The sequence below is a fragment of the Magallana gigas genome, chromosome 5 (assembly GCF_963853765.1).
Source record: "Magallana gigas chromosome 5, xbMagGiga1.1, whole genome shotgun sequence".
Lineage (NCBI taxonomy): Eukaryota > Metazoa > Mollusca > Bivalvia > Ostreida > Ostreidae > Magallana > Magallana gigas.
The window spans coordinates 4972695-4998582 of record NC_088857.1 but is presented as its reverse complement, the minus strand read 5'-3'; the positions used below and the strand labels follow the sequence as shown (position 1 = coordinate 4998582).

The 25888-nt window shown below is 35.2% G+C and overlaps 1 protein-coding gene across 8 annotated transcripts in view; it reads left to right on the top strand.

Moving 5' to 3' along the window:
• LOC105323229 (tumor protein p53-inducible protein 11) overlaps nucleotides 1–25888 on the top strand; it is a 46627-nt gene that overhangs the window by 13978 nt on the left and 6761 nt on the right. For 2 of the 8 annotated variants that reach the window (XM_034449622.2, XM_034449616.2), the window contains 3 exons: nucleotides 18932–19025; nucleotides 21115–21222; nucleotides 21460–21553. In XM_034449622.2, the coding sequence (XP_034305513.2) occupies nucleotides 18932–19025; nucleotides 21115–21222; nucleotides 21460–21553 (296 nt within the window). Of the gene's footprint in view, nucleotides 1–6744; nucleotides 7295–14802; nucleotides 14973–18931; nucleotides 19026–21114; nucleotides 21223–21459; nucleotides 21554–22881; nucleotides 22895–25888 lie in introns of those variants that run through there. The other 6 variants (XM_066084314.1, XM_066084315.1, XM_066084316.1 and 3 more) reach the window with 6 other exon arrangements.

The window sequence follows — 25888 nt, the reverse complement described above, 5'->3', positions numbered from 1 at the left end:
GTAAGGACCATAATCAGCAGAATTTGGTTGTCTTCCCAATAAGTGGAATCTAGTGTAGGACTCTGCATAATGATTCACCAGTACCTTGTAATCGATGGTAATCATAGGTAAATATGATTTCAACTTTCTTTGTTTTTTTCGCAAGTGTCTTTTTTATGATAAATGCATTTTTAGATTTTTTAGATGTAAAATGTTTTTACTAGTTTCAAGTTCATAGAGGTTGTGGTAAAAATATTTGACGGCATCTTTAAATTTCAGAAGTGATCTTAGAAAAATGTTCTTACAGTTTGTAACAAGATTATGTAACCATAAGTGTTACAATATTTAACCATGAGTGTTACAGTACGTAACCATGAGTGTTACAGATGAAACCATGAATGTTACTACATAACCATGATTGTAATGGTATATAACAATAAGTGTTACAGTGTGTAACCATGGGTGTTACACATGTAACTTCGAGGGTTATGGTACATAACCATGAGTGTTACAGTACGTAACCATGAGTGTTACAGTATGTAACCATGAGTGTTATATAGTACAATAGCTTCAGTGTTATATGGTAGGTAACCATGAGTGTTACGGTTAGTAACCATGAAATCGTCAAGTACTCTCAGGAGTACATGTGCTTCGAAGAGTAGATGTTGACACTCTCATTGCTTAAATGAATTTTTTTCTGTTGTAAAATTATAGTGTAAATATTTTAGAAAACTTAGTAAAGCATGATAATTTATATTCTAGATATTTTTTTTTTAGCTCACCTGAGCTGAAAGCTCAAGTGAGCTATTCTGATCACATTTTGTGCGTCGTCTGTCTGTCCGTCAATATATGACTATAATAGCTTTTTAACATGTCATGTGACAACATTTTTTTATTCAAGTGTATTCATCAATCAAGTGAGTAAGGTTAAAAAGTCACATAAGTTTATGCGAGGTAAACAACAAGCGTTTATAATGGGGAAGACCAATTAATTATTTGAATGTTTTTTATTTGAGGAATTGAGCACATTGAGGCACAATTTTATTCTTCACATCAATAGGAATTTTTTTGTGATAAAATACAATAAATATTATAATATTTAAAAAAAAAAAATACATTAACTATTAAGTAGTTGAGGAAGAAAATGTACTTATATGCTCTCAAATATTTTGATCGCTTTATAAAGTGGGGGAAGGAGGGGCCCCGGCAAAACGAAAATATAGGGAAATGGAAGTTAACAGTGCACCCCTATCAAATGTTTAGTTTTATTTCTTGCATAGGATTTTTGTATTTTCGGTAAAAATGGTATTCCATAAAGGTACAATGTCAAAGATTACATGTATGCAAAAATAAGTGTAAAATTCGAATACTTTACAATATTTATTTTTTGATATTCCACCGAGGGGCCATATGGTACAATATCCTTTAAACGCCCACATAAAGTCATTGTTGCTCAGATGAGCGATATGGCCCCATGGGCCTCTTGTGAACTCTTGATATATATTAAGTGTAAAAAGTCTTAATATTTCAGTTCTGCTACTTGTATGTAAAAGTGTATGTAGCATTCATTTGTGTAAATACCTAAGGGAGAGGAAACAGATGTGTTTGTGTGGTACCTATCAGGTTTATTGTTTATATCCTGCTTGGTAATCGTATGTAAGGATTCACCGATTATTTACTTACTGATGTTGTAATAAACACCTGCTGCAGCTGTCACATTCATTAACATATCTCACATCATTGTAATTCTAAAGGTAAACAACTGATCAACAAATTAGAAAGTCTGGTTTGTGTATTGGATGCTGAACAACTAGACATTTTAATACACTGTATGATAATAGTGGTATTTGGCAAAGTCTTTTTTAAGTTAAAAATAAAATGTATAGAAAAATGATTAACTTTTCTCATTGCTTGTTAATTGGTTCTGTCTATGAAGTAAATCCATAATATTTTGCTAACTTGTTACTTTGTAGAACAATTCTATGAAAAAAGAGTATTTTTTTCAAAGATTTTAATATCTTGCTAAAAATTCTGAGGATATGGCAAATTTCAATTCTCTTTAAAAGGCTGCTCTGTGTGAATAGAAGACTATTGATGCAGATATACATGTACTTGTTGTTAAGGGGGATGTTATTCAGAGGATGCTGTGTTTAGATCTTCGAATCAAAGAACTTCAACTGACCCAAGAACTCTATACTTTATAGTACATGATTAAGCATTTAATTTGAACAATGTTGTCAATGTAGATTAACAATGGAATCTTCTACAAGTGATCCAAGGGGAGAAGATGACCTGTCCAAGCATTGATAATTGGCAGGATTTGATGAACTCTCTATGATCCATAAACAGACATGATTTATCCTGGTGTCTATTGAATTCTATACTCATTTGTCCTTGGTATGTAAAGCCTCCACAGATTCCACGACCCCTGTCCCCCCAAACAATGGGGATGATTTAACTTGGGATTTCTCCTGATCATTCAATAGTATTTTGTTATCGATAAGATAAAGATATTAGAGAGATGGAAATCTGAGATAAGTCAAACCAACAGTTATGGAATGTTTGAGCATATGTGTCTTATATTTAATGAAGATTTTATAGATAAAAATATTGGAGTTTGTAGAATTCTGATGCATAAGAATTTATTGGTTTTATCATTCCTGGTTTGCAGAGATGGGTATACTTGTGTCATTTATCTATTTCTGACAGCTCTCCCCCAGTTGGTCCTCGAGACCAATTCATCATATGATGCCATAAAATCCATTGAAGATCTAATTACGTTGGCATGATTAAAACCCTACAGTTTGCCTAATGACATGTCTTGGTATTTTAGGTAGCATGTCTCTCTCATTTTGTACATAACTAATTAGGGAAAATTTCAGTCATTTCAGTCATCCCTACAAAGTGTTTTTATCAAAAATAGATATTTCATCTCTGAGAACATGTTTGGTTTTTGACACTTTAGAGTGTCTGTTTTGGGTAATCAACTTTTAGAGTGTCTGAATAGGGTAATTCTCTTTGGGGTCTTTTATAATATACTTAAAGGTGAACTAAAGTAGGTCCATCTCAGTTGGAATACTCTAAAACTAAGTAGTTCCAGTAGAAAATAATTGATTGATTGTTTTTTTTTTTTTTAAGGAACTGACTCTATCATAATTCTTTCACTTACACTGATACATTACCAGGTGCCAATAGACTTCTAGACCAATGACAAATAAGTATTCTTAATTGTGTGATTATTTATTGTCACATTAGACCTTGATTACTAATGACTTGTCCTAAAGTTGGAACCACATTTTCTAAAATATAATACCAAGTGCTTGGTTGGGGGGGGGGGGGGGGGGGGGGCAGTTGCTATCTTTTTGTGTTTAAGGTGGAATATAACACATCATCACAAAATGGCTGACCACTGATTGAAACAACATTTTGTTTTAATAAATGGATTCTATCAACCGCAGTATCATTTACTCCATAGTCGAGTGGATAAAGTTTGCAGCTTCTGATACATACATCCTGAGTTTGAATCTCACAGGGGCTTTTGTTGTTTTTAAGTGAATTGAATTTTTAGATATTCATATTTTATCACCAAACCGCAAATTATTTGCTTATTTGACATTTGTACAAGTTATTTATCATTATGTCTTTCATAATCAAATAATTTACTTTTAGTTGGAGTGACTATTTCCATTTAACCTTAATATCAGATAAATCAAACTAACAGGCCAGTTCAGTAGTTAAGGTAGTACTAGTTGTTCCATGATGTCACACACAGTGTTATGATGTCGTACTGAATAATGTGATGTCATATTGAGTGATATGATGTCAAAATGTATAGTAAAGTGCCACACTATGTGGAATGATACATAGAGATTGATATAATGTCATATGCAAAGGTATGAGGGTTTCTGCATCCAATCAGCCAATCATCATATTTGTTATCACTGGCTTTTTTTACGCTATTTAATGCGCAGAATTATAAACCTGCTTTATGATTAAAAAATCCAAAACTACACTCTTTTCGAAGTAAGCTGTAACTTAATATGACTGGGATGAGGTAATTATCATTTTTACAGCTTGCTGGATGTCATTGGACGCAGGCACTTGACTAGAATGGCCTCCAGGCCAATCTGTAATTGTTTTGGGACTACTGCTATTTATCTGTGTGATTGCCGGCTGTAATGGCTATGATGAATTCCTAGTCCTGTTGAATGTTACAATTGTTGGATTGATATTATTGGACAAAAATACACGTCATTCAGATACTAATTAAATAAATAAACAATTTTGTTCAATGTGGATTGATTTTATGGTATCTGTAGAGAGATAACACTTTTTATGTTTTCCCCATGTGGTTTTACTTGATGGCTGATGTGTAACAAAGATATGGCTTAACAACAATCCTGTATAGCGATATCAATATGATTGCTTTTGAATCTTGTCTAGAGTTTTGATAAAGGCAATTTTTTCAAATAATGAATTAGAGTGTCACAAAAAACAAGAATAGATGAAGACTATTTTTTTTTGTATACACCACAAGGTTTGTATATTACCTTCACTACCGATATATTTTCATCTTCGTTTCTGACCACACACAAATGTTTGGTTTTTTTTTTGATGCTCCACAATTGTCAGATTTTATATGCCATGTCACTTTTATGAAATAATGAAGAATTATTTGCAATTGACAATCCACATACATAGAAATTCAATAGACAGTAATTAGTAAGCAGTCAGTTTTCTTTGTAGATTTGAAAGGATCATGCTGTCTGTTTCAAACAAACAGCAACTGGCCCAACTTGCTAATGTACTAAGATTAGAATTATAAAATATTCCTCTAATGAAAAATATGATTGTAAGTTTAAGAGGAATATAAGAAAGCTATATTGTAAGGTTTCTTGGATCTCTCTCCCCCCCCCCATCCCTTACCTTGGCCCAGAAAGTGAGATATATTGTTGTTGGTTGGTAGATGATAATTTTTTGTATGAAATTTAAAAATACAATAACATCAAGAGGATTTAATTGATACAACAATGTGAGATTATAAGTAAAGAATTCTTGTTGAATGGAATTTTTAAGCCAATCAATTTAATGTTGCAATTGGAATTGTAATAACCATGAATGTTTTAAAGTATAAAGGTATCAAGAGAAGTCAAATGTTTTATTTGAAAACTGTCATTTTAAAAACTGTTGATTTAAGGGTCATGAACCTTTCCTCAATGAATATCTCAACGTAATTATCTCATCTCCATTTCACTTAATCTTGTTACCAGAAGATTAAGATCTACATGCATGAAAAGAATAAATCTGCTTGATCGGATGCTTTGGTAGAATCCTACAGGTTCCATTAGTGATTGGATACAGAAGGACAAGCATTTGTTTGGTATTTTGTAGCTCATTTCACAATTTTTATTCTCAATGCAGCAAGCAGATGATTCCTGGACTTTTAAGACTTGCTAATTTCCTGTGGAGATCTCAGTCTCCAATATCTGTATGTTGCTTGGCCGGGTTTATTGCACACTGCCGCTTGATCTTTAACTTCTTTGCTGGTAATCGGGAAACATTGAGTGTGTCTTCATACAGAGGCGGTATCGGAACTCTTAGCACTGATTTTCTGCTATATTCCGAGTGGTGGTCATCTATTGTATTCCCGCTCTCGCTGTACAAAAGAGAAGCCTCATTGCTGTCAATTTCTCCAAGAAGGCCAATATTTCTCAGGGTCTTCACACCAAAAGAAGTCTCTATCATTCCCTATGTTTCAGTGCTTCTTTTGACCAGTCTTTCAGCATCTCTAAACTGTCTTTTTTTAAAAATTCAATAATTTTGAAAGCCATGGACCCGTGTTGGAGAAACATTCACTACCTGAATCCATCAGATTAGGAATATTTTGGTCTTTACAGCCATTTAGTGTCAATGAGTGTAAAAAATGTATGTTTCTTGGTTTATTACCAGTTTCATATATTAGTGATACAATCCATCAATAAAGACAACCTGGAAATTAATGTCTAATGACATTGATGGCATTTATCATTGGCTACTTGAATCTCGCTCATATCATACCCCACTCTGACAAGTCTTGGGGAAACTCTGGAAATGGTATATCTTTATATGTAAGATAATACTATATGCAACTGGATTTATTTCCTAAGTTTTACATTAAACAAAGTAAAATGTGATTTCTAAAGGGACTTGTCATGTCAGAAACAATTTTACAGATGTAATATAAAGTAATATTTATTCAATGTGGATTGATAATTTTAAGGGGGGCAATTTTCAGCTTTTGCTACAAATTGTAAATTGAGGACGTTGATTATCAGTAATGGGATTTCCATGGGGACATCTGTCATGTCAGAATTACATACAACCCCAAGCGAGGTCCGACCTACTTGTGTATTGATTTCAGTGGCACACGGGCCAAAATATGATGAGTTTTGATTGCTAGCAGGTTTTTTATGTGTGTTATTTTTCTAAGATCTTGTAGATTTTGACAGAATAAGATATTGTAAAAGATATAACATCAAACTTGCTGTATCATTAATGGTAATGGTCCCGATGGAGCAGAGGGTAAAATCTCTTCTAATTTTGTGCATAGTAACTAGACAATTTATATTGGCTTACCGGACATTTATTTGTTGCTGTTTTGTAATTAAATTGTTTTCCCTGGATGAGAAAAAGAAATCTTTTATTGAAGCTCTGCGATTGATAAAACGTCTGCTTAACAAATTGGAATGTCTGATCAGCACAGAGGATATAAAAATGTTTCTTAAGAAAACCGATTGGTTTACTCCCGTGTAAAAGTGTAAACAGACCACTTAGATTGAGCAGTGCTAGGGTTTTTTTTCCCCCCAAGTTCTGAATGATTTTAAAAACCAGAGAGAAGATCTTGACTGCCTGTCAGTGTTATGGTTTGCTCTCTCTGATTGTGAAGATCAATCTGGACTATTTATAGACCACAGAAACACCTCGTGTGTCACAGGGGAAAATCTGTCATCCTGATCAAACTCGGGGAAGGTACTCTCTGGCCATTACAATTACTGGACCAGTATGTCTCAGTGTAGAATTTCTATTGTGCTGAAAATTGGGAACTGTTGAAAACAAAAATATTTTGGTTATCTATTTATTAATTGAGAATTAAGTGTGTAGAAGTTTCAAACATGGGAGATTCCAAGTCAGAGTGTACTGTGGAAAAAAGTGATGCCACTCTAACAGAAATACCAGAAAGTAGTGATGCCACACTAAGGGAAGTACCAGATACAGTGGAAAGTGAACTCCACGCTCCACCTATCAAAAGGGTGCCACATCTCCATAAACTGGAAAAGTAAGTTTACAAAAATCAGATCAGAAATCAAGAAGCTTTAGAAGTTATTTTATCTGTCAACAGAATCATAAGCCTATTTTTGCACAAATGTATCAATGGTGTATTGTTTGGCAAAATCCCTTATAAAGTAAATAACTGAGCATAAAATGCACTATTGATGTAAGATGAGTGTGAACAAGATTATGTAAAAGTAAAAACTTGTATGAACCAAATTGGAATTTAAATACCATTGAAATTTAAATGCGAGGATTTATAAATATACAGGTATTCAAAACCTGTAGAATTCAAAGTCAGGAAGTAGGATAGATAAAAAAAAGTCCTGTTTATTTCACTCTGACCTGTTGTTGAAGAAAGATTACTCACTGTGTAATCCTCCTCATTATTTGATCATTTCCTGATAGTTGAGATTTGAATAAAAGGGAAAGGATATTTTTTTTTTCACTTTAAAACTTGTATACTTGTACAAGTTGAACATTTTGTTAAAATTTATGAGAAATCCTTGTCTGGGAGAATTGGAGATGATCAAGCCAACTACTTCACTTTCTGTAAATTTCAAAAAGACCATTATTAATATGGATTTACTAAATTGAAGTCATGAAAGCAGTGCTTGTTAATGGAGGGAAAAGACCAGCATCAAAAACTGGAATTTTGGCAGTTATAAAGTTTATGCTGCAGCATGAGAATATGCTCAGGTTTTGACGTGATTTATATTTATTAAAGGAGAAAGTATACAAAGGACATGCACTGTATACACTGCGGTGCATGTTCTATCAGAGTCTCATCTCGGAGACCTGTAGACCTTGCATCTGTTTAACGTAGCCATATGTTTATTAAGAAAGAAAACGTTCAGTTTGAGATGCAATTTTTCAAAAGATTTCTTTTCCGTGTTGTATCATCTTTTTAAACTCATTGCATGTATTGAGATGAATCAAATGATAGTGCAGTTTTTTTATTCACTAATGGTCTCAGAAAAAGAGAAACCTTTGCTATCGGAAACCTATCTGTTTTCTTAACTGTCTACTCATGGTGGCCACTTGTTTGATTAGATGGATATCTTTCACTTTCTCATTGTTTTATTTTCTCAGAATTTATTAGTTCCTCCGGGGTGATCGTGATAAGATTCTGTTTCCTTGTTTACTGTTATACCTGATTTCTTTCCCAGCAGAACTTTGACAATAACTGTAAAAATTGTTTATATGCTTTGAGATGTACACCTCAGGGTTTGCCAGGCTTCCAAATAAGGAGGATGAAATTATTATTGCTCTTCTAATTATCAGACATTTTTGTATAAAGATGGTGACATAGTAATGGTTCAATGTCCATTTTTACCGGTTATTTGACAAACCATTTCTACCTAGAACGGTGGTAGAGAGATGTCAGGATCATAGATAAGGTTGTATTCTTTTAAAGGTAACCATATAGTGGGTTACTGTAGATTTTTTATTTTACGCAAGTACTTGATTCAATCGCAAGAATATGAAATCGTGAACGCTGAATTTTTTTTATAAGTTTCATAAAGTTATCATCTGTTTGAAAAATAAAAGCGAGATTAAAAATTCTGCGAGAGGTGCTTCTCGCAATTTTAAGCAGATTCCTTGCGTTTTATTAGGAATACCGGTATACAGTATTTTGGTTGGGTGCAGATTTTTTTATAAGTTTGGTAGTTTAAGGTGCTATGGGAAATCTGTCGATAGTAATGTGGATTTAAGTTCATTATAATTGAAATACTTTCACCGGTTTAGAATTTTCAAATTTTTCAATATTTAATAAAAAAAATAACTTAAAAAAATATTTGGAGAGGTTAAAAATTGTAAAACCCCCAATGGGATTCAAACTCATGACATAGAGATTCGTGGTAAACCCTTTAACCAACTGCACTACACTGTTATTTTATTGTTTATTTTGATAAACAATAGGTCACAACATGGAAGTGTCCCATACCACCTTAAAGTGAAATTTGCTATCATTGTATATCGGCTTACTGGACGTTGGTTTGTTGCTGTTTTATAATTAAATTGTTTTCCTGAGTTGAGGGAAAAAATCTACACCCCTGTGGCTATACATTTAAGTATTTAGTCACAATAATGAGATTTTCATTTACTGGTGTTGGAAATTTTTTACGTTGCTTGATTTGTTTGTATTACTTCCTCTTAAGCGAAGTGGTTGAGGAATCAGACAGAGATTCAACATGGTACTCTGAATTTCAAAAACTTTCGCAAATTGTGTATTTCCCTAAAAATTGCTATTCTTTTCTGTCCTTTTCAAATATTGAACATATCAGTGTATCTTAACATAGAAAGTGTTTTTTGTTAGGAATAAGTGTACATGTGTATATATGTTATTGGTTTTTATCTATTCTGCCTCTGATGTGCAGAAATGTTTTCTGGTGCTGTTACTTGTTCATAGACATGATAAACATTATTGCTCTACTTGAATTTTTTCAGCCTGAATGGCTTCAATTGAAAACCCAAACATTTCAATGTATAGCCTGCTGCGTTATCAGCCAAACTGAAAGGGATTACATGTACAATCAATGATGTTGATATGTGATATATACTGCCACTTCGTAGTTCTATATTGGGATCAGTTGTGACAAACGGTTGCTTCAAGGTGCAGCTTCTGGACTTGACACAGCTCAAGCACCTTGCAGTATCGATGCAGTGGCTTCATTGCTTCTTTGGAATTTTTTTAGGGCTTCTATCACTTATTACTATCTTGATTTTTATTTTCGCTGTAAAAAAACATAATTTCCCTCCCCCTCATTGTCAGAGGAAATTACATACAGCAGGAACTCACTAAGCACAAACAGACTCCTGTGTCCTCTAACTTGACTTGGTGTACAGAACTAACTCCCGATTGTGATCACATCTATTTTTAACATGTCACAGTATCTTGCAGGATCTTCACACAGTAAAAACAATACAGCCTCTATTCCTTGTGTCGGTGAAAGTTGAGAAACCTGCAGTGTATTATATTCAAATTACTTCCAAAATTGTCTTTGCTATGTGATTTTATTATGTAAATAATAATTTCAAAATTTTAGTTAGCCAAAAGATGCCATTTTACCTCTTATGACATTTTAGATAATTATAATAGATGTCAGCCATATACATCAACCAGATGATTAGGATGTGGATGAGTTTTGGATCTTTTGATGAAATATTTAGTAGAGTATACCTTTAAAGAGATGAAATTGAATAGAGTATGACTTGCTACAGAGAGATGATTCGGTGTGGGTTAGAGTATGACTAATAGTGATGTTACTGTAGGGTTCACCTCTACGCTGTCCTGTCCTAGAACAGCTGTTACCGTCAGTCCAAACAGCAGTTCTTGTTCAACATGTTTAAAAACTGTCAGTTGAACACACAGAGTGAACACTGGCTTCATCAGCTTGATCCGTGCTTCAGAAGTTGTTCCGATGTCATCTCCTGTTAACTACTGGATCAGGGGTCTCTCATCTGTCCGCACATAAATCAAGGCACTAATGCAAAAAGCTTGTATTCATCAAGGAGCTTGATGCTTATAGATTGCGAGGGGTTAGCTGTCGTTTGTCATCATTAAGGGGTTTACAGATCATCACAGGGTATGCAGCACGACCAAACTTAAATGAGATGGCCACGATACTTGTATCTTGAGGATAATCAGTCCTTTGACTTTCCTGAGGGAAATTTAGTAATTGTATCTTTGCATTTGAAACTGTGGGTATTCATGAAAAACATTTCATTTAATTACAGGAAAACACGTTTGTGTGCCAGTAATAAGAGAGAAAGTTTTGCAATGGTATTTATAAGTTCTTTAAATATACATCTGTTATAAGATTTATGAAATTTCATTTACATGAATGATGTATAAACTGTTAACATGAAGATTCCATTTGTCACTCTTGTTCAAATACACCCATTCCTGAAATTCAATTTAGAGAGATAGATGATACATAATTTATAAACCAATACATGCATATATCAAACACAATGGCGTTTCTGAGCTCTGATCCATCTTGGTGATATTGCCGGATGCCGACATCTTGATCTTCCTCGAGTGTTAAGAATGATTTGATGAAGACAGGAAAATCAAAGATTTGATGAACTTGCTGAAACGGTGATTTGTTGGGCATTTGCAGGCTTTATTAGCGCAGGAGCATGCCCAGTGTCTCGCGGCGGCCAACGTAAGAACCCCCCGCAGCAATTCCACCTCCATGAACTGCACAGGGCATTGTTCTCGTCTCTCTCTGGTGACGGATTAGTGTGTCATTTGATTATCATTAAGAGTTGAGTGGAGATTAAAGACGGGGACCAATGGTGCATGCCAACTGATTGGTCCACGGTTAATCTGGGATTTCCAAAAATCAACTATCTCTGTTTGCCTTTTATGGATATTGGAATCAAGTTGCTTTTGGCAGGATTATGTCTTTTTATACAAATTAGGAGACAGTTGTGAGAGGAATGTAAATTTTGTAATCCTGCAGGTTTTACGAATTTTTAGACTTTTTTTTTGTTGAATGATGTGTATGACTTGCGTGTTATATTAAGACTGTCAGACATGCAAATAGTTATTTTAGATGACTAGTTTGCCTCTGTGTGTAGTTTGCCTCTGTGTGTCAAAAACATCAAATTACCAATATGATATAAGCAGAAAATTCACAATTTGCTGCCATGTTAGCATATCCCCAAAAAAGGAAAAACTTTGGAGGCTGTAAACAATAAATGCATGTTGTTTTTTTTAAGTTGTCTGCAGAAGAGAAGATGATACATGTTAAAAATAAAGGCAATAGCATTATCAGTGTTCTTGAATTTTTCTAATTTTTCTGGTGATATATTCTGGGTTTCCATATTTATCTTAATCACAGATTTTAAATATATCATTTGATAAATGAAAATCTCATGACTAAAGTTTTACTGCATATGATAAAAGGTCAAGGTCTTTTATTGATTTGAAGGTCGTAAATACAGAGGGTTCCGCTTAATCTGATAGTCAATTTGTCAGAGAAAAATTATCAGATTAAACGATTATTAGATGAACCGATTTAGCGTTTTTGTGGTCTTTGATTTTGGTATAGAATAAAATATAACTTGTTTCAAGACATAATTTATCAATGAAAAGATATGATCTGTATGATCTGTATGTTTGAAATGAAATAATTTACCTTGCATTGTCAATGAAATAGCATTTTAGTCTTTATTTTGTTTGTAAATGCTAAAAAAAAAATGTTTCTCTTTATTACGACATGGTTTCAAAGTGGCAGCCATTTTGACAGGAAGTAATAAGAGGAAATGTGTAATTGTCTGAACAGTCCCTCTTTTCACATGAACAATTTATTTTAATTCTTTTTCTGTTATATAAAATGCTCTTAAATAATTTATTATGCATGATAAAAAATTATTTGAATTTTATTTATTAAGTCTTTAACCCTGATGTAAAATTGAAAGTAATCTGAATTGCCTCGATGTCACATGTTCCAAAACCAGTCAATTTTGATTCAGAAATTACATGTTAAATAATTCTCAATGGTGCATTAAGTCCAGCATAAAATTAACACATGCAATTGGTATATAAACAAACAATAAAAAGTGTACACAGGTAAGGCCATTCCTGTGTGCGGTCGATGTCGGTAGCTTTCATCTCACGAAGACAGGAGGCACCCGTGTGCGTTGAAGTGTATCTAATGCTTGTAAAGAGTTACTGTGTACACAAGAGGAGTGTCAACCAATCAAAAAAGGAATATACAGTTGTAAGAGGGTGGGAAATTATTATTACAAGGTCACAATCCTATCAGATTAACCAAAAATGATTTTTTTTCCTACCAGATTATCAGGAAAAAATATAAAGGGATTTATAAGAAATGGTTCGGTGTTTTGATATTATATCAGATTAACCAAATTATTCGATTAACCGCTATCAGATTAAGTGGAACCCTCTGTATTTGATTCGTTCATTAATGCTTTAATAAAAAAAAACCCAGAAGGCCTAACAGTGGGATCTTGTCAGTTTTATAGGTACAAATGTACATGTAATTTGCAGCTTCTTGATACAAGAAGATGTGAAAGGCATGTTTCTTGTGTACTGTTTAGATTTGTTGATATAATTAACTCCTGTAACACCCACACATACATAAACATGTTTTATAACCATCTTTAGGAAGTCAATTTAAAATCAATTATTTAGATATCACCTGCACATAATTATGTGCTAATGAAACAGGATAACCTGTCATTCCCTATCATCTGTCTCAGTACTTTGATTTCTAAACTGATACACAAATAATTCAATTCCCATATCCTGCTCATTGTTTTTCCTGGATACTCATAGAGTTCCTGGAACCTGTTAATTTGCATTCATATTGTGAGGAGCCTGAGATAAAGGGAGAGAGAAATTGATTTTGATTTTTGTTAATGTATATTGATGAAGATGTTATTCTAAATGTTAACACAGATTACAGGCTGATGGACTCCCCCCAATGAGTGCAATTGTGAAGAAGCGGCTTTATCTGTAGCAGCTCTGAATGAAAAGGCAGGTGATTAGAGAGATCCTCGGAGCGGTCCCTGGATCTATGGTGAATAATTCCCTGTAGGAATCAGGGGCCGGCACTAAATGAATGTATTCTTGTCAGTCTCAGCAAAAAACAAAGGAATTGGCGTCATGTAATAGATAATTTATTTACCATTTGAGAAAAGTTTATAGATTTTGGTTTTTTACTTGGTTGAAAATATTACTAAGTGACATTTTTACTTTCTTGTCAACTAATTGTGTTTTAACACATTCAGGATCTTTTTTTTTTCCTTAAGTGAAATTTGTCATAGTCTAAAGGGTATAATTTGTATAGTTTTTTAAGTGTTGTTTAAAAGTAATTGCATTTAGCTCAAAAGTTTATCTCTAAGAATATCAGACAGCCCTGCCTAAAGTCACTTTAAGATTGTACAAATGTACCTGGTTCAGTCACCTGGTGATACAAATCAGCCAGTTGTATACCAATAGTTAAATAAGCAAAGGTAAACATATCATCCTTTTGTAACACACTGCTACTTTGATGCAGGAAAAAGTAACTTGATAACCTTAGAGCCAGTTTACTGTAAATCAAATAATACTGAATGTTAGAGTTTTGATCTCGAGCTCTATAGAAATATTCTAGATAATGTACTAAATGAGATTGGAAAAACATAAATAAATGCGGTGGTATAGGGTATAGGGGAAATGAAAAATAATTTGTGCAAAATATGCTATATCTATGAAGAATGTGTGAAAGAAATCTATTTAATCAGGAATCCTAGCCTTTTGAGAAATCTGCTAAATGGATCGGATGTAATTATCAAGTGTGTGTAAGAGTCTGATCATCCTGAGCTAGTTGGCTGGTACCTTATTATAGGATGTTATTTATGAGATAGATGGCTGGTAATAGGATGTTATTGTTGAGATTGATTTTATTTTTTCTTCATAATTTTCAAAATTCATTCACAAGGAAATGATGATAAAAATACCTTATTAAGTGACTCCTTCAGAGAGGTTTGTGAGGGTTAAAGTGTTCCTTGTCCTAAGAGATTACTGTATGCCTATTTACACTGCGTAGATGTGGACTTCCTGATTTGCGACTAAATTGAGCCCTCTCCCTCTCTCTCTCTCTCTCTCTGCCCTCTCTATTCTACGACAGGCAAGACTGCGTAATGGACAACTCTTGTGATTCTGAGTAAGTCATCTACTTTTTATTCCGTTTCAAGCTTGTTGACATGTTTAAACTTATTTTTTGACTTGACTGAAGGTTATTGTTGCTCCCCTCTTGTCACCACCTCTATAATAGCTGAGGTGGATATTGATGAACTTGTTTTGTTTACCTGCCCAGAGACCAACTGGTTTACTGGCATGCATGTCAAAAGAAAGTAATTTAAAGAGAAAAAGAACCGTGGTATTTTCATATGAAACATTTTACAAGTGTTTATTTGGTTATTTTGATGATGTACAAAGCATTGTCCTGTTTTATGCTCAATTTATCATTCTGTATGATAAGTAGAGTACTGCTCTCTCTCTCTCTCTCTCTCTCTCTCTCTCTCTCTCTCTCTCTCTCTCTCTCTCTCTATCTCTCTCTCTCTCTCTCTAAAAGTTCATTTTATGTCATAGACATTATTAAAACTCTAAGAACTGAAAAAAGTATGCTGATACTTATAGAGGATGTTATTGGACTTTGCTCATTTAACATTGTGTAACCGTACAATGTGGGAAGATTACTGTACAAATATTGTGCTTCATAAAATTTTTCATTGCCAATTATTACTATTGTTGAATTGTATAAAATTTGATTATCTTATTGACCAAAAAGGGGTCTGTAAGGGGTAAAAAGATGAATGTACAATTATGTAAAAGAGAGAGAGAGAGAGAGAGAGAGAGAGAGAGAGAGAGCATATACTTCCATAATTCATATACCATGTACCTCTATCATTAATATTCCTCTTATATTAGATGGTAGATGGTACACAGTTTTAGTCTGTTAGAATAATTGTGGGGAAACTCCAAAAAAAACATGACAGGTTATGATAGTCACACTTGAGTGGCAGATCATGAGCTGTGTAGTACATGTATTATGTATGTCGGTCTGTGTGGTGGTGTGGATCACTTGTAATAGGCAGTCATTGTCACAATCGTCATAATGTCCAATTGCAGGTTTCCTGCTGGTGTCTCATTACTTACATATCTACATCGAGTACTTGACATGGTGTGGATAGGTCTCAACAGGATCTGTCTACATTGTCTGCTTCATGTATTAAACTGAACTGCTTATGCCCAGTGAATTAATTGGGTTTCAACATTATACAAAAATGTTTAAGTTTGTTATGTTTTAGATTTTAATTTAATTTGTGTGACTGAATGTATCATTACATGGGGTTTCAATTCATGACCAATTTCTGAGTAGACCATCTCCATTCCCATTACATGTACCTTATATGCAGCATATTTACTATAAACCTCTCCATTAGTCCTTTCTGTCAGCAGTTTGTGGTTTGCCCGTAAACTACCCATTTTCACATTACAGTATCAGCAACATGACTTATTTATTGTCCTCTATAGTCTATATTAATGTGTCTCTCCCTGACCAGGCCAACACCTGCTGACAAATGATCAACAGGATCATTGTATGAACCTGCTTAAACATTACACATAATGAGCCCACTCAATGAACTTTTCTTGTTTTCCTTACCAAAATATCATTAACAATCTACCAAAAAGGAAGTTGAATGTTTAGTTTTTGGAGGTGTGAAAACCATGTTTCAATTGATAACATACAGTTGTTTGTAGAATCATGCAGTTGTTTAAAACTTAATACATACTTGCCTAAACATTAACACAATTTGGTCAGATTTTCTCCACCACTGTAAAAGTTTTTATTTATGCCGATGGTCAAGTACCGGTACACGTTTTCTCCAGTCAAACAAAACATCTGGGTATTAAATTTGAGGATGCATGATACCACATTAAAGTTTTAATTTTTTTACCAAACATGCAGGGGTATTTTATGTGTTTTAAGGGTGACTATTTGAATTTCCTCCATGTGTAAATAACCACTTCTACACTATGTTATGAAGGAGCCAATCAGAGCAGTGCATGGATTACTCATAATACCAAGTTGGCCAATGGTCCAAGAAATTGTTGATGGGTTTCCTAGGATGATAATTGAGTCATCACTCTTTATGTGTATCTTGGTTTTTTACATGTACCGGTAATATCCTTCACTTTTCTCTTCAGCATAAATGTTTGATTGTACTTGTAAATTGTTACAGATACTATATTCCATAGATGTAATTGTTTTGTAAACTAAATGTTTAATCATTGATCTACCGGCTCTCATTCAAATTGTGGCCCAGTGAACCGTTTTCGATAACTTTCATTTAAAAGAAAAAGGATGAAGGCATCAAAGATGAAGGTTTTTGTGCATGTTGAAACCCAATAAATCAATCGTCTAAAAAACTTGAACCAGTGAATGAAGTGCTTACCAACTGTTAGCATTAGAAAGAATTTTGCTTTTGTGTCAGACGTAAGAGTTGTATCTTCATGGCAGGTCCTCTTCTTTGCTATTATTATAGGTTATCCTTAACACAGAATTTCAAGTTGGTTTTCTGTAAACATATCCATTGTTTGAACTTAACCATAAAGGTTCCAAGAGCTAATCTCAGTATACTTTGATATTCATTTTTCTTTCGCAAACTTAGTATTTGAGAAAATGTGAGAAATGAAAATCCGTAATTATTTATCCTTGCTGTCGGTTGGCCCTTTGATAACCATTATTTGTAACAGCTAGAGATACAGAGGAGTCTTAACATTGCAGCAAAGATCACCAAAGACCCGGTTTGATAACCATTATCTGTAACAGCTAGAGATACAGAGGAGTCTTAACATTGCAGCAAAGATCACCAAAGACCCGGTTTGATAACCATTATCTGTAACAGCTAGAGATACAGAGGAGTCTTAACATTGCTGCAAAGATCACCAAAGACCCGGTTTGATAACCATTATCTGTAACAGCTAGAGATACAGAGGAGTCTTAACATTGCAGCAAAGATCACCAAAGACCCGGTTTGATAACCATTATCTGTAACAGCTAGAGATACAGAGGAGTTTTAACATTGCTGCAAAGATCACCAAAGACCCGGTTTGATAACCATTATCTGTAACAGCTAGAGATACAGAGGAGTCTTAACATTGCAGCAAAGATCACCAAAGACCTGGCAAAGAATACTCACTTCTCTATTATCATTATCTCCAAGGTCACAGTTTAGTAGTTCTTTGTTAGAGTTGCTCTAATGTGTTTTACTGGTTGTGTGTATTAGATCACTTTCCCTGTATTGGTGTGTTTTGCAATTATTCAATTACAGACAAGTTTAGAAAACCTAAGAAGATACACACAACTTCTTTTTTCCTACACTCAAGAAACTTTTGGTTTCCTTCATAGATATAATTTATATAAATCGTCTGCAATAACGTAACACAGCGAGTTTATGCTCCCCATCACTATCACTTAGTGTTCCTATTATCTCATCTTAGAGCAGGGAGTAATTATAAACCACCAAAATCATGTTTAGGAATGCGGAAAATGAAGGAAGAGAGTTGTTTGTACATAAGTCTAAAGGTTCTGACACAGAGTAGCTGGATTTATGTGTACATGGGGGCTGTCGGGGCACCCTGTATAAACATTTGTAACGGGTCTTCCTGAAAATCGAACAAAAAACTTAATTGAAAAGGCCTTATTTCATAATGAATTCGCCATCAACATAATTATGGATGCACAGATACAAAATCTTTATAAAGCTTAATTCAAGAAACAATTTGAGAGCAAAATTTTTATTTTTCAATTTATAATAAAGCTGGATCACAAAGCTATTTAACATACTGTAGATTCCTTATTTTACGGGAGTACATAATTTTGCGATTCATCCATTTTTTATAAAATCAAGAGTTTAAAAAATTGTGAATCCCAAATTTTTATCATAGTTTCATGCTGTTTACATCCGTCCAAAAAATGAAGGCGAGATTTTAAAATATGGAAATGTGCTTCTTGCTATTTTACGCAGATATTAATTCCTCGCGTTTAAATAAAAATCTACACTATTCAAACTGATAAATTGAACAATTTAATGAATGTACTATCCTCTGTTATAGGAAGCATAGTAGTGGAGACCTGCACAGTCGACTAAAGACCAGGAAACTCCTCGGAGTGGGTGAAACCGACGATGGGGACGTCCACAGGTCAAAGGTGAATAGGCCGTGTTGTCTTTGATCTCTTTGTATGCAAACTTTATGTCATCTACTTCAAAGCTGATTTGGCTACATCTGATTAACTGATAAATGGTAAATTGATATGCTCAATTGCTGAAAAAGGAAACTCATTGTGTGGAAAGAGTATAGAGGACTTAACTCTGTATAAGCTATGATAGTACATGTACTATGACGTGATAACCTTAATTTTCACCTTGCTTATATATATATATGAAAATGGCACATCACCAGAAAGTTGCACCTTTTCATGTACTGTAGAATCATAACATTTCATAGTGATCAATAATTTTGGACTTTATATAATGTAGGCATCCCCCCTCCCTACAAAAATACTTACTTGAATTAATATATTAGGATTCATTTTTTTTTAAACTGTCTATCCATGAATAAGTAAAATTGTATGTGATCATCGTGAATATGAAGGATTCTATTTTATGTACGTGGAGTGTAATCTGACGGTTTCTTCATGAGAAACCTCTAGCAATATATACATTGGTGTCTGTGATGAAGAAAGAGTGTTTGTAGTTTGATGCACAAGAAGAAATTTTCTCAGACATATCATTCAAACATTATAATAATCAGTTCAGTGTGATGTTATATGTATAGAAAGATTACACAACTTATAAATGTTTTTTCTCTTTAAGCTTTTAACAGTACACACTTGTTTAATAGATTTGAAGGAGCTTTCAAGAGTACATAAGAAGAAACAAATGTATTATAAGAGAACGTTGAGTTGTTTATTATGTTTTGTTATGTAACCTTGTGTCTGTCTGTCTCTCTAGATAAAATACTTGATATTAATAGTATGTTATAATGAATATATTCTTGACTGCAACCTGCAAGAAAACTTGGTTAATATGCTAGGAATTTCAATAAAAGTTCTCATCAGACAGCAATATTAAAGTTCTCTCATTTGAAAGCTAGATTGAAGACAAATCCTATTTATTAATTCACAACATTTATTAGTAGGCTCTAGAAGTTTTTTATAGCCGAGTTTTCTAAAGAAAAAAATCCAACTATTGAAATTATGAAAATGGCAGGCAGGCGGGCGACTGCAAAAAGGGTACCCTATTGAATGGATAACTCCTCTTTCAGTTTTTAAGATAGGAAGTTGTTGTTTTGCAGATCAATTGTACATATAGCAGAGATGTGAACATTTCTTGGATTTTGAATTTTGATAAATTATGACAAAAATACCCCCTCTTGACCATAGTTATTTTTTGGCAAAGTATTGCATATAGAGTAACCCATTTCTCTAGATAGATAGCATTTATCAATTCAGGGTTGACAAATAGATTACAGATACTGTTCAAAACTTGGTTTTTCTGTCACATTGACATCTTTTCTATTGTTTGCTACTTATTTTTAAGTGTAGGAAGACAATGTTTATAAAAATGCTGTAGAAATGATGGTAGGATAAAAAAGTTTAGAAACAGTCTGTAGAAATGAGTTGATAGGATAAATTTTGTTAATTACCAGGCTGTAAAGATGTGTTAGTAGAACAGTGTTTATATGCAGGCTGTGGAGATGTTTCGGTAGGAGAACAGTGTTTATTTGCAGGCTGTAGAGATGTTTTGGTAGGAGAACAGTGTTTATTTGCAGGCTATAGAGATGTTTCGTTAGGAGAACAGTGTTTATTAGCAGGCTGTAGAGATGTTTCGGTAGGAAAACAGTGTTTATTAGCAGGCTGTAGAGATGTTTCGGTAGGAAAACAGTGTTTATTAGTGTTTGTTTAGATTTGCATCGGTTGGTTAAATATGTGAAAGAGCAGGTTATGCAATGGTTTGCATAGTAAAATGATGTTTATGGTATGGCATAGTAAAATGATGTTTAACTTGGATGAAAGGATATTAGATAATTGGCCTTCTAAATTAGATGACTGTTGGTGAATTGAAGAGAATTACTGATGTCTTTTTGCACCAAACAAATCATAGATATGAAGATTGGAAAATCCATGATGACGTGTCACAGTGATGATTGAATTTTCAAAACACAAGAGATATTTGCTTTGAACTACAGACAACCAGACAACTATTAACTTTGTCTGTTTTTCTCTGTTTTTTCAGCTGAGTCAGATTCTGGGACACAGTGACCAGTTATATATACGCCTCCCTCCGGGACTCAGAATATGGCAGGTTGCTATGGCAATCATCATGACTGTCATGGCATTATGGGTAAACATGCAACTTTATAGGTGTACATCACGATAAGAAAAAATAGTTAAAAGATGAAAAATAATGCTTGTAGATATAGGAATTTATTAGATATTGTTTACATAAGTTTATTTTAGGTTAATTCTAAAATAATACATGTATTGATGATAAATGTATTCATAAATGATGAAAACTCTTGATAAGAATGCAGTATAACTATTTTGATGTCCAGTCTGTATGTAGTGTTATTATTCTCAGGCATTCCTCTTTCCTCGACACCTGTTCACTACGATGTACGAGGGGGAATATGAAAACACGCTGCCGATCCGGCTTTATGGTGTGGCTCTTGTATGTAAGTACCGCAGAGAACCACACAGAGAGGGGTGGCCCTCGTATGTAAGTACCGCAGAGAATCACACAGAGAGGGGTGGCCGTCGTATGTAAGTACCACAGAGAACCACACAGGGAGGGTTGGCCGTCGTATGTAAGTACCACAGAGAACCACACAGAGGGGGGTGGCCCTCGTATGTAAGTACCGCAGAGAACCACACAGAGAGGGGTGGCCCTCGTATGTAAGTACCGCAGAGAACCACACAGAGAGGGGTGGCCCTCGTATGTAAGTACCGCAGAGAATCACACAGAGAGGGGTGACCCTCGTATGTAAGTACCACAGAAAACCACACAGGGAGGGGTGGCCCTCGTATGTAAGTACCGCAGAGAACCACACAGAGGGGGGTGGCCCTCGTATGTAAGTACCGCAGAGAACCACACAGAGAGGGGTGGCCCTCGTATGTAAGTACCGCAGAGAACCACACAGAGAGGGGTGGCCCTCGTATGTAAGTACCGCAGAGAACCACACAGAGAGGGGTGGCCCTCGTATGTAAGTACCGCAGAGAATCACACAGAGAACCACACAGAGGGGGGTGGCCCTCGTATGTAAGTACCGCAAAGAACCACACAGAGAGGGGTGGCCCTCGTATGTAAGTACCCGAAGAACCACACAGAGAGGGGTGGCCCTCGTATGTAAGTACCGCAGAGAACCACACAGAGGGGGGTGGCCCTCGTATGTAAGTACCGCAGAGAACCACACAGAGAGGGGTGGCCCTCATATGTAAGTACCGCAGAGAATCACACAGAGAACCACACAGAGGGGGGTGGCCCTCGTATGTAAGTACCGCAGAGAACCACACAGAGAGGGGTGGCCCTCGTATGTAAGTACCGAAGAACCACACAGAGAGGGGTGGCCCTCGTATGTAAGTACCGCAGAGAATCACACAGAGGGGGGTGGCCCTCGTATGTAAGTACCGCAGAGAACCACACAGAGAGGGGTGGCCCTTGTATGTAAGTACCACAGAGAACCACACAGGGAGGGGTGGCCCTCGTATGTAAGTACCACAGAGAACCACACAGGGAGGGGTGGCCCTCGTATGTAAGTACCACAGAGAACCACACAGAGGGGGGTGGCCCTCGTATGTAAGTACCGCAGAGAACCACACAGAGAGGGGTGGCCCTCGTATGTAAGTACCGCAGAGAATCACACAGAGGGGGGTGGCCCTTGTATGTAAGTACCGCAGAGAACCACACAGAGAGGGGTGGCCCTTGTATGTAAGTACCGCAGAGAACCACACAGAGAGGGGTGGCCCTCGTATGTAAGTACCGCAGAGAATCACACAGAGGGAGGTGGCCCTTGTATGTAAGTACCGCAGAGAACCACACAGAGAGGGGTGGCCCTCGTATGTAAGTACTGCAGAGAACCACACAGAGAGGAGTGGCCCTCCTATGTAAGTACCTCAGAGAATCACACAGAGGGAAGTGGCCCTCCTATGTAAGTACCGCAGAGAATCACACAGAGAGGGGTGGCCCTCGTATGTAAGTACCGCAGAGAATCACACGGAGAGGGAAATGGCAATCCCAGCTATATACAGAGTCCAAGAAATAGCCATTAAAACAAAAAAAATATCTGTTACCTTATTAAGGTGGCTCACTACACCTTGAAATATTTTTTCAAATCAGCAGAAAATTACTTGATTATGATAGATATCATAATTGATAAGAAGTATTTAAGTCAAATAGGCAAAAAATTTGCAATTTTGGATGAAAAAACAAGAACAAAAGCTCCAGACGGGTTTGAAGTCATGATCTTCGGATCAGAAGCCCAATACTTTAGCCACTGAGCTATGACAATATGCAACCGAATCGGACGAAATAAACAGTTTAACAAAACATTTAAATCGCCATCTTGAGATATAGTGTCTTAAAAGGTATAAGTCTGGGTGTAGTGAGGTACCTTAAAACATGGTAAAAATCAATTGTATTTTTGAATGCTCAGGGATTAGAAACTCACTTCAAATCAAACAAGATTAGACATAACCACACGTCTTACTCCCAAGATCATACTTACCGTAAATATTTTTTCAGCTTTAGAGTAACAGAAAAACAAGGTTTCAATCAATTCTCAAAGTTGGAAATTTATTTTGCTGTCAATATATCTTGAATATTTTGGGATACACCTGAGAAAGAAATTTACCATAAGAATCCATGTCATTCTATTGATGTTAATTGCTCTACCAGCAGTAACCAAATTATGTTTGGTCAGAATTAAGAAAAGTGGTATGTCTACTGTGAAATGAGCCAGGATTGCTCAGTGGACATCTGACTAAAAGTGCAGGGGTCCTTGGTTCAACTCCTAGTGTCGCCTTGTATTAGCAGTTTGTATTTGCTTGATCCCTCTTTTCTATAGGTATTCTATAGTCTAGAGTTTAATTTATATAAATTTTGTGCTGCTGGGACTAAAATATGGTCTTTTATTGACCTTATATGGGTATTGAACTAGATCATATGTCTGTAGGTTTTAGGAAATTTGAATATGTAAATCTGCTGATTGATATGTAAAATAGAATCCACAAAATGAATACATCTCTGAAAATTGATTTCAGGTGATACTGAATGGTACTGATTTACTGCTTTTTTATGGAAATCAAATTGTTTCTTTTCTTTGTTATGTGTAATTTCATGATCAGTATTAGATATCGTGACTTTATGTTTAAATGATCAAACTGACATCAAAGTGCTCATAATACTCCCGCCTCTTCATCTGAATCCCAAATCAGCTGCCCTCTCCGTATAACATAATGATTCAGAAGAGGGAAAGATTATGTATGTGATACCAAGTCTTACATAATGATAATACAAATAGATGTTAATTTAATGTTGAGGCTACTGTATACAAGAACACTTTCTTTTTATAAATGTACAATATATCCTGCAACCAGTGTTCCAAGTAGGTGTGTATCAGTTCATCAAACTGATGCGTCTTTTGGCTAGGAATCAGTCAGTTTAATTTATGGTGATTTTCAGGGAATCAGCAGAATATATCGATTTACTCTTATACAGTGAAAAAATTAGTAGATGTATACAAATTCTAGTAGCGAGCGCAGCTCGCCGGCGCGCAGCGCCGGCGCGAAGCGAGCTCTACCGGCAAGGCGTGTGTGAATAGAAAATTCGGACTAGTTGCACATTCATTCAACGGATTTTTTTGGCGTCAGTAAATCGGACCAGTAATGCATCGTTTTAATCGTCCCAGTAGTTCCCTGTAATCATGGCAATTTTTATCACTTCACACTCTCACGAGAATCAGCAAGACAAAACAATAACGATGTAAGCGACATACAGTCAATGTTACCTCTAAAGTTCACCTCAGTACATTTTCAATCAAACATAATCGTGTGACGTCACAAACGTTTACACATTGATCCGATATATTTTTTCGGAGTCAGTAAATTTTGACCCACAATTCATAGTACCAATGGTTTCCAACCTCACGTTCCAACATCACGTTCTCCCGAGAATCAAAGTAAAACCTTTGAAAAGCTTATAAGATGTGTAATTTTAAGAACATCATGCTTTTTAAGTAAATAAAACAGTATACTTCGCATACTTTTATTTCTCAGGGGAGTTTTAAAGAGTAAGACGACACTTAACCAACGTCAGCTTTGACGTCACAATAAGCACTGATAAGGGGAAATTACTCTAATTGAAGTTATTGTAAATCTTCTGAAATGACCAAAATCCTCTTAAAATCTTGCAAAGGCTAAGATAAAGAACAGCTGACGAATAAGGACATTTCTTCAGATACAGGAAACAGTTGTAACTTGCACTAATTTGGATGAATGCTCACAAATATTTTATTCACTATAATTACGGTAATTTCCTGAAACGTAACGTTATACGTAGCAGCGCCTTTTTTTAAAGGGGGTGGGTGGGTGGATGGCAGCCTCATCCAAAAAATCTTTGCAAGCAAAAAGAAAAATAAATCATGAAAATTCTAATCCTTTAGCTCTTTAGCAGTTCAATGGTTTCTTTATTTTCACTTCCATTTATTACATGCAGGGGGGGGGGGGGGGGGGGGGGGGGGACAACACCATGTTCTTTTAACATGATAAGCAAATATTTTTAAGCGTAAATTAAAATTAAATTAAACATTAATTATTTTTTTTTAAGTGGAGGGGCAAATCCATGGTAAGTCGATTTTCTATGTATAAATTGACAAAAATGAAAAATTTTTTAGCATGGGGGGAGCTCTATGATGAGTCAAGTTTTATATGTAAGTTTAAGAAAAAATGTCTACTGCAAAAAAAAGGGGGAAATCAATCAATCAATCATAATCACAATCACTTTAAAAGAGGAG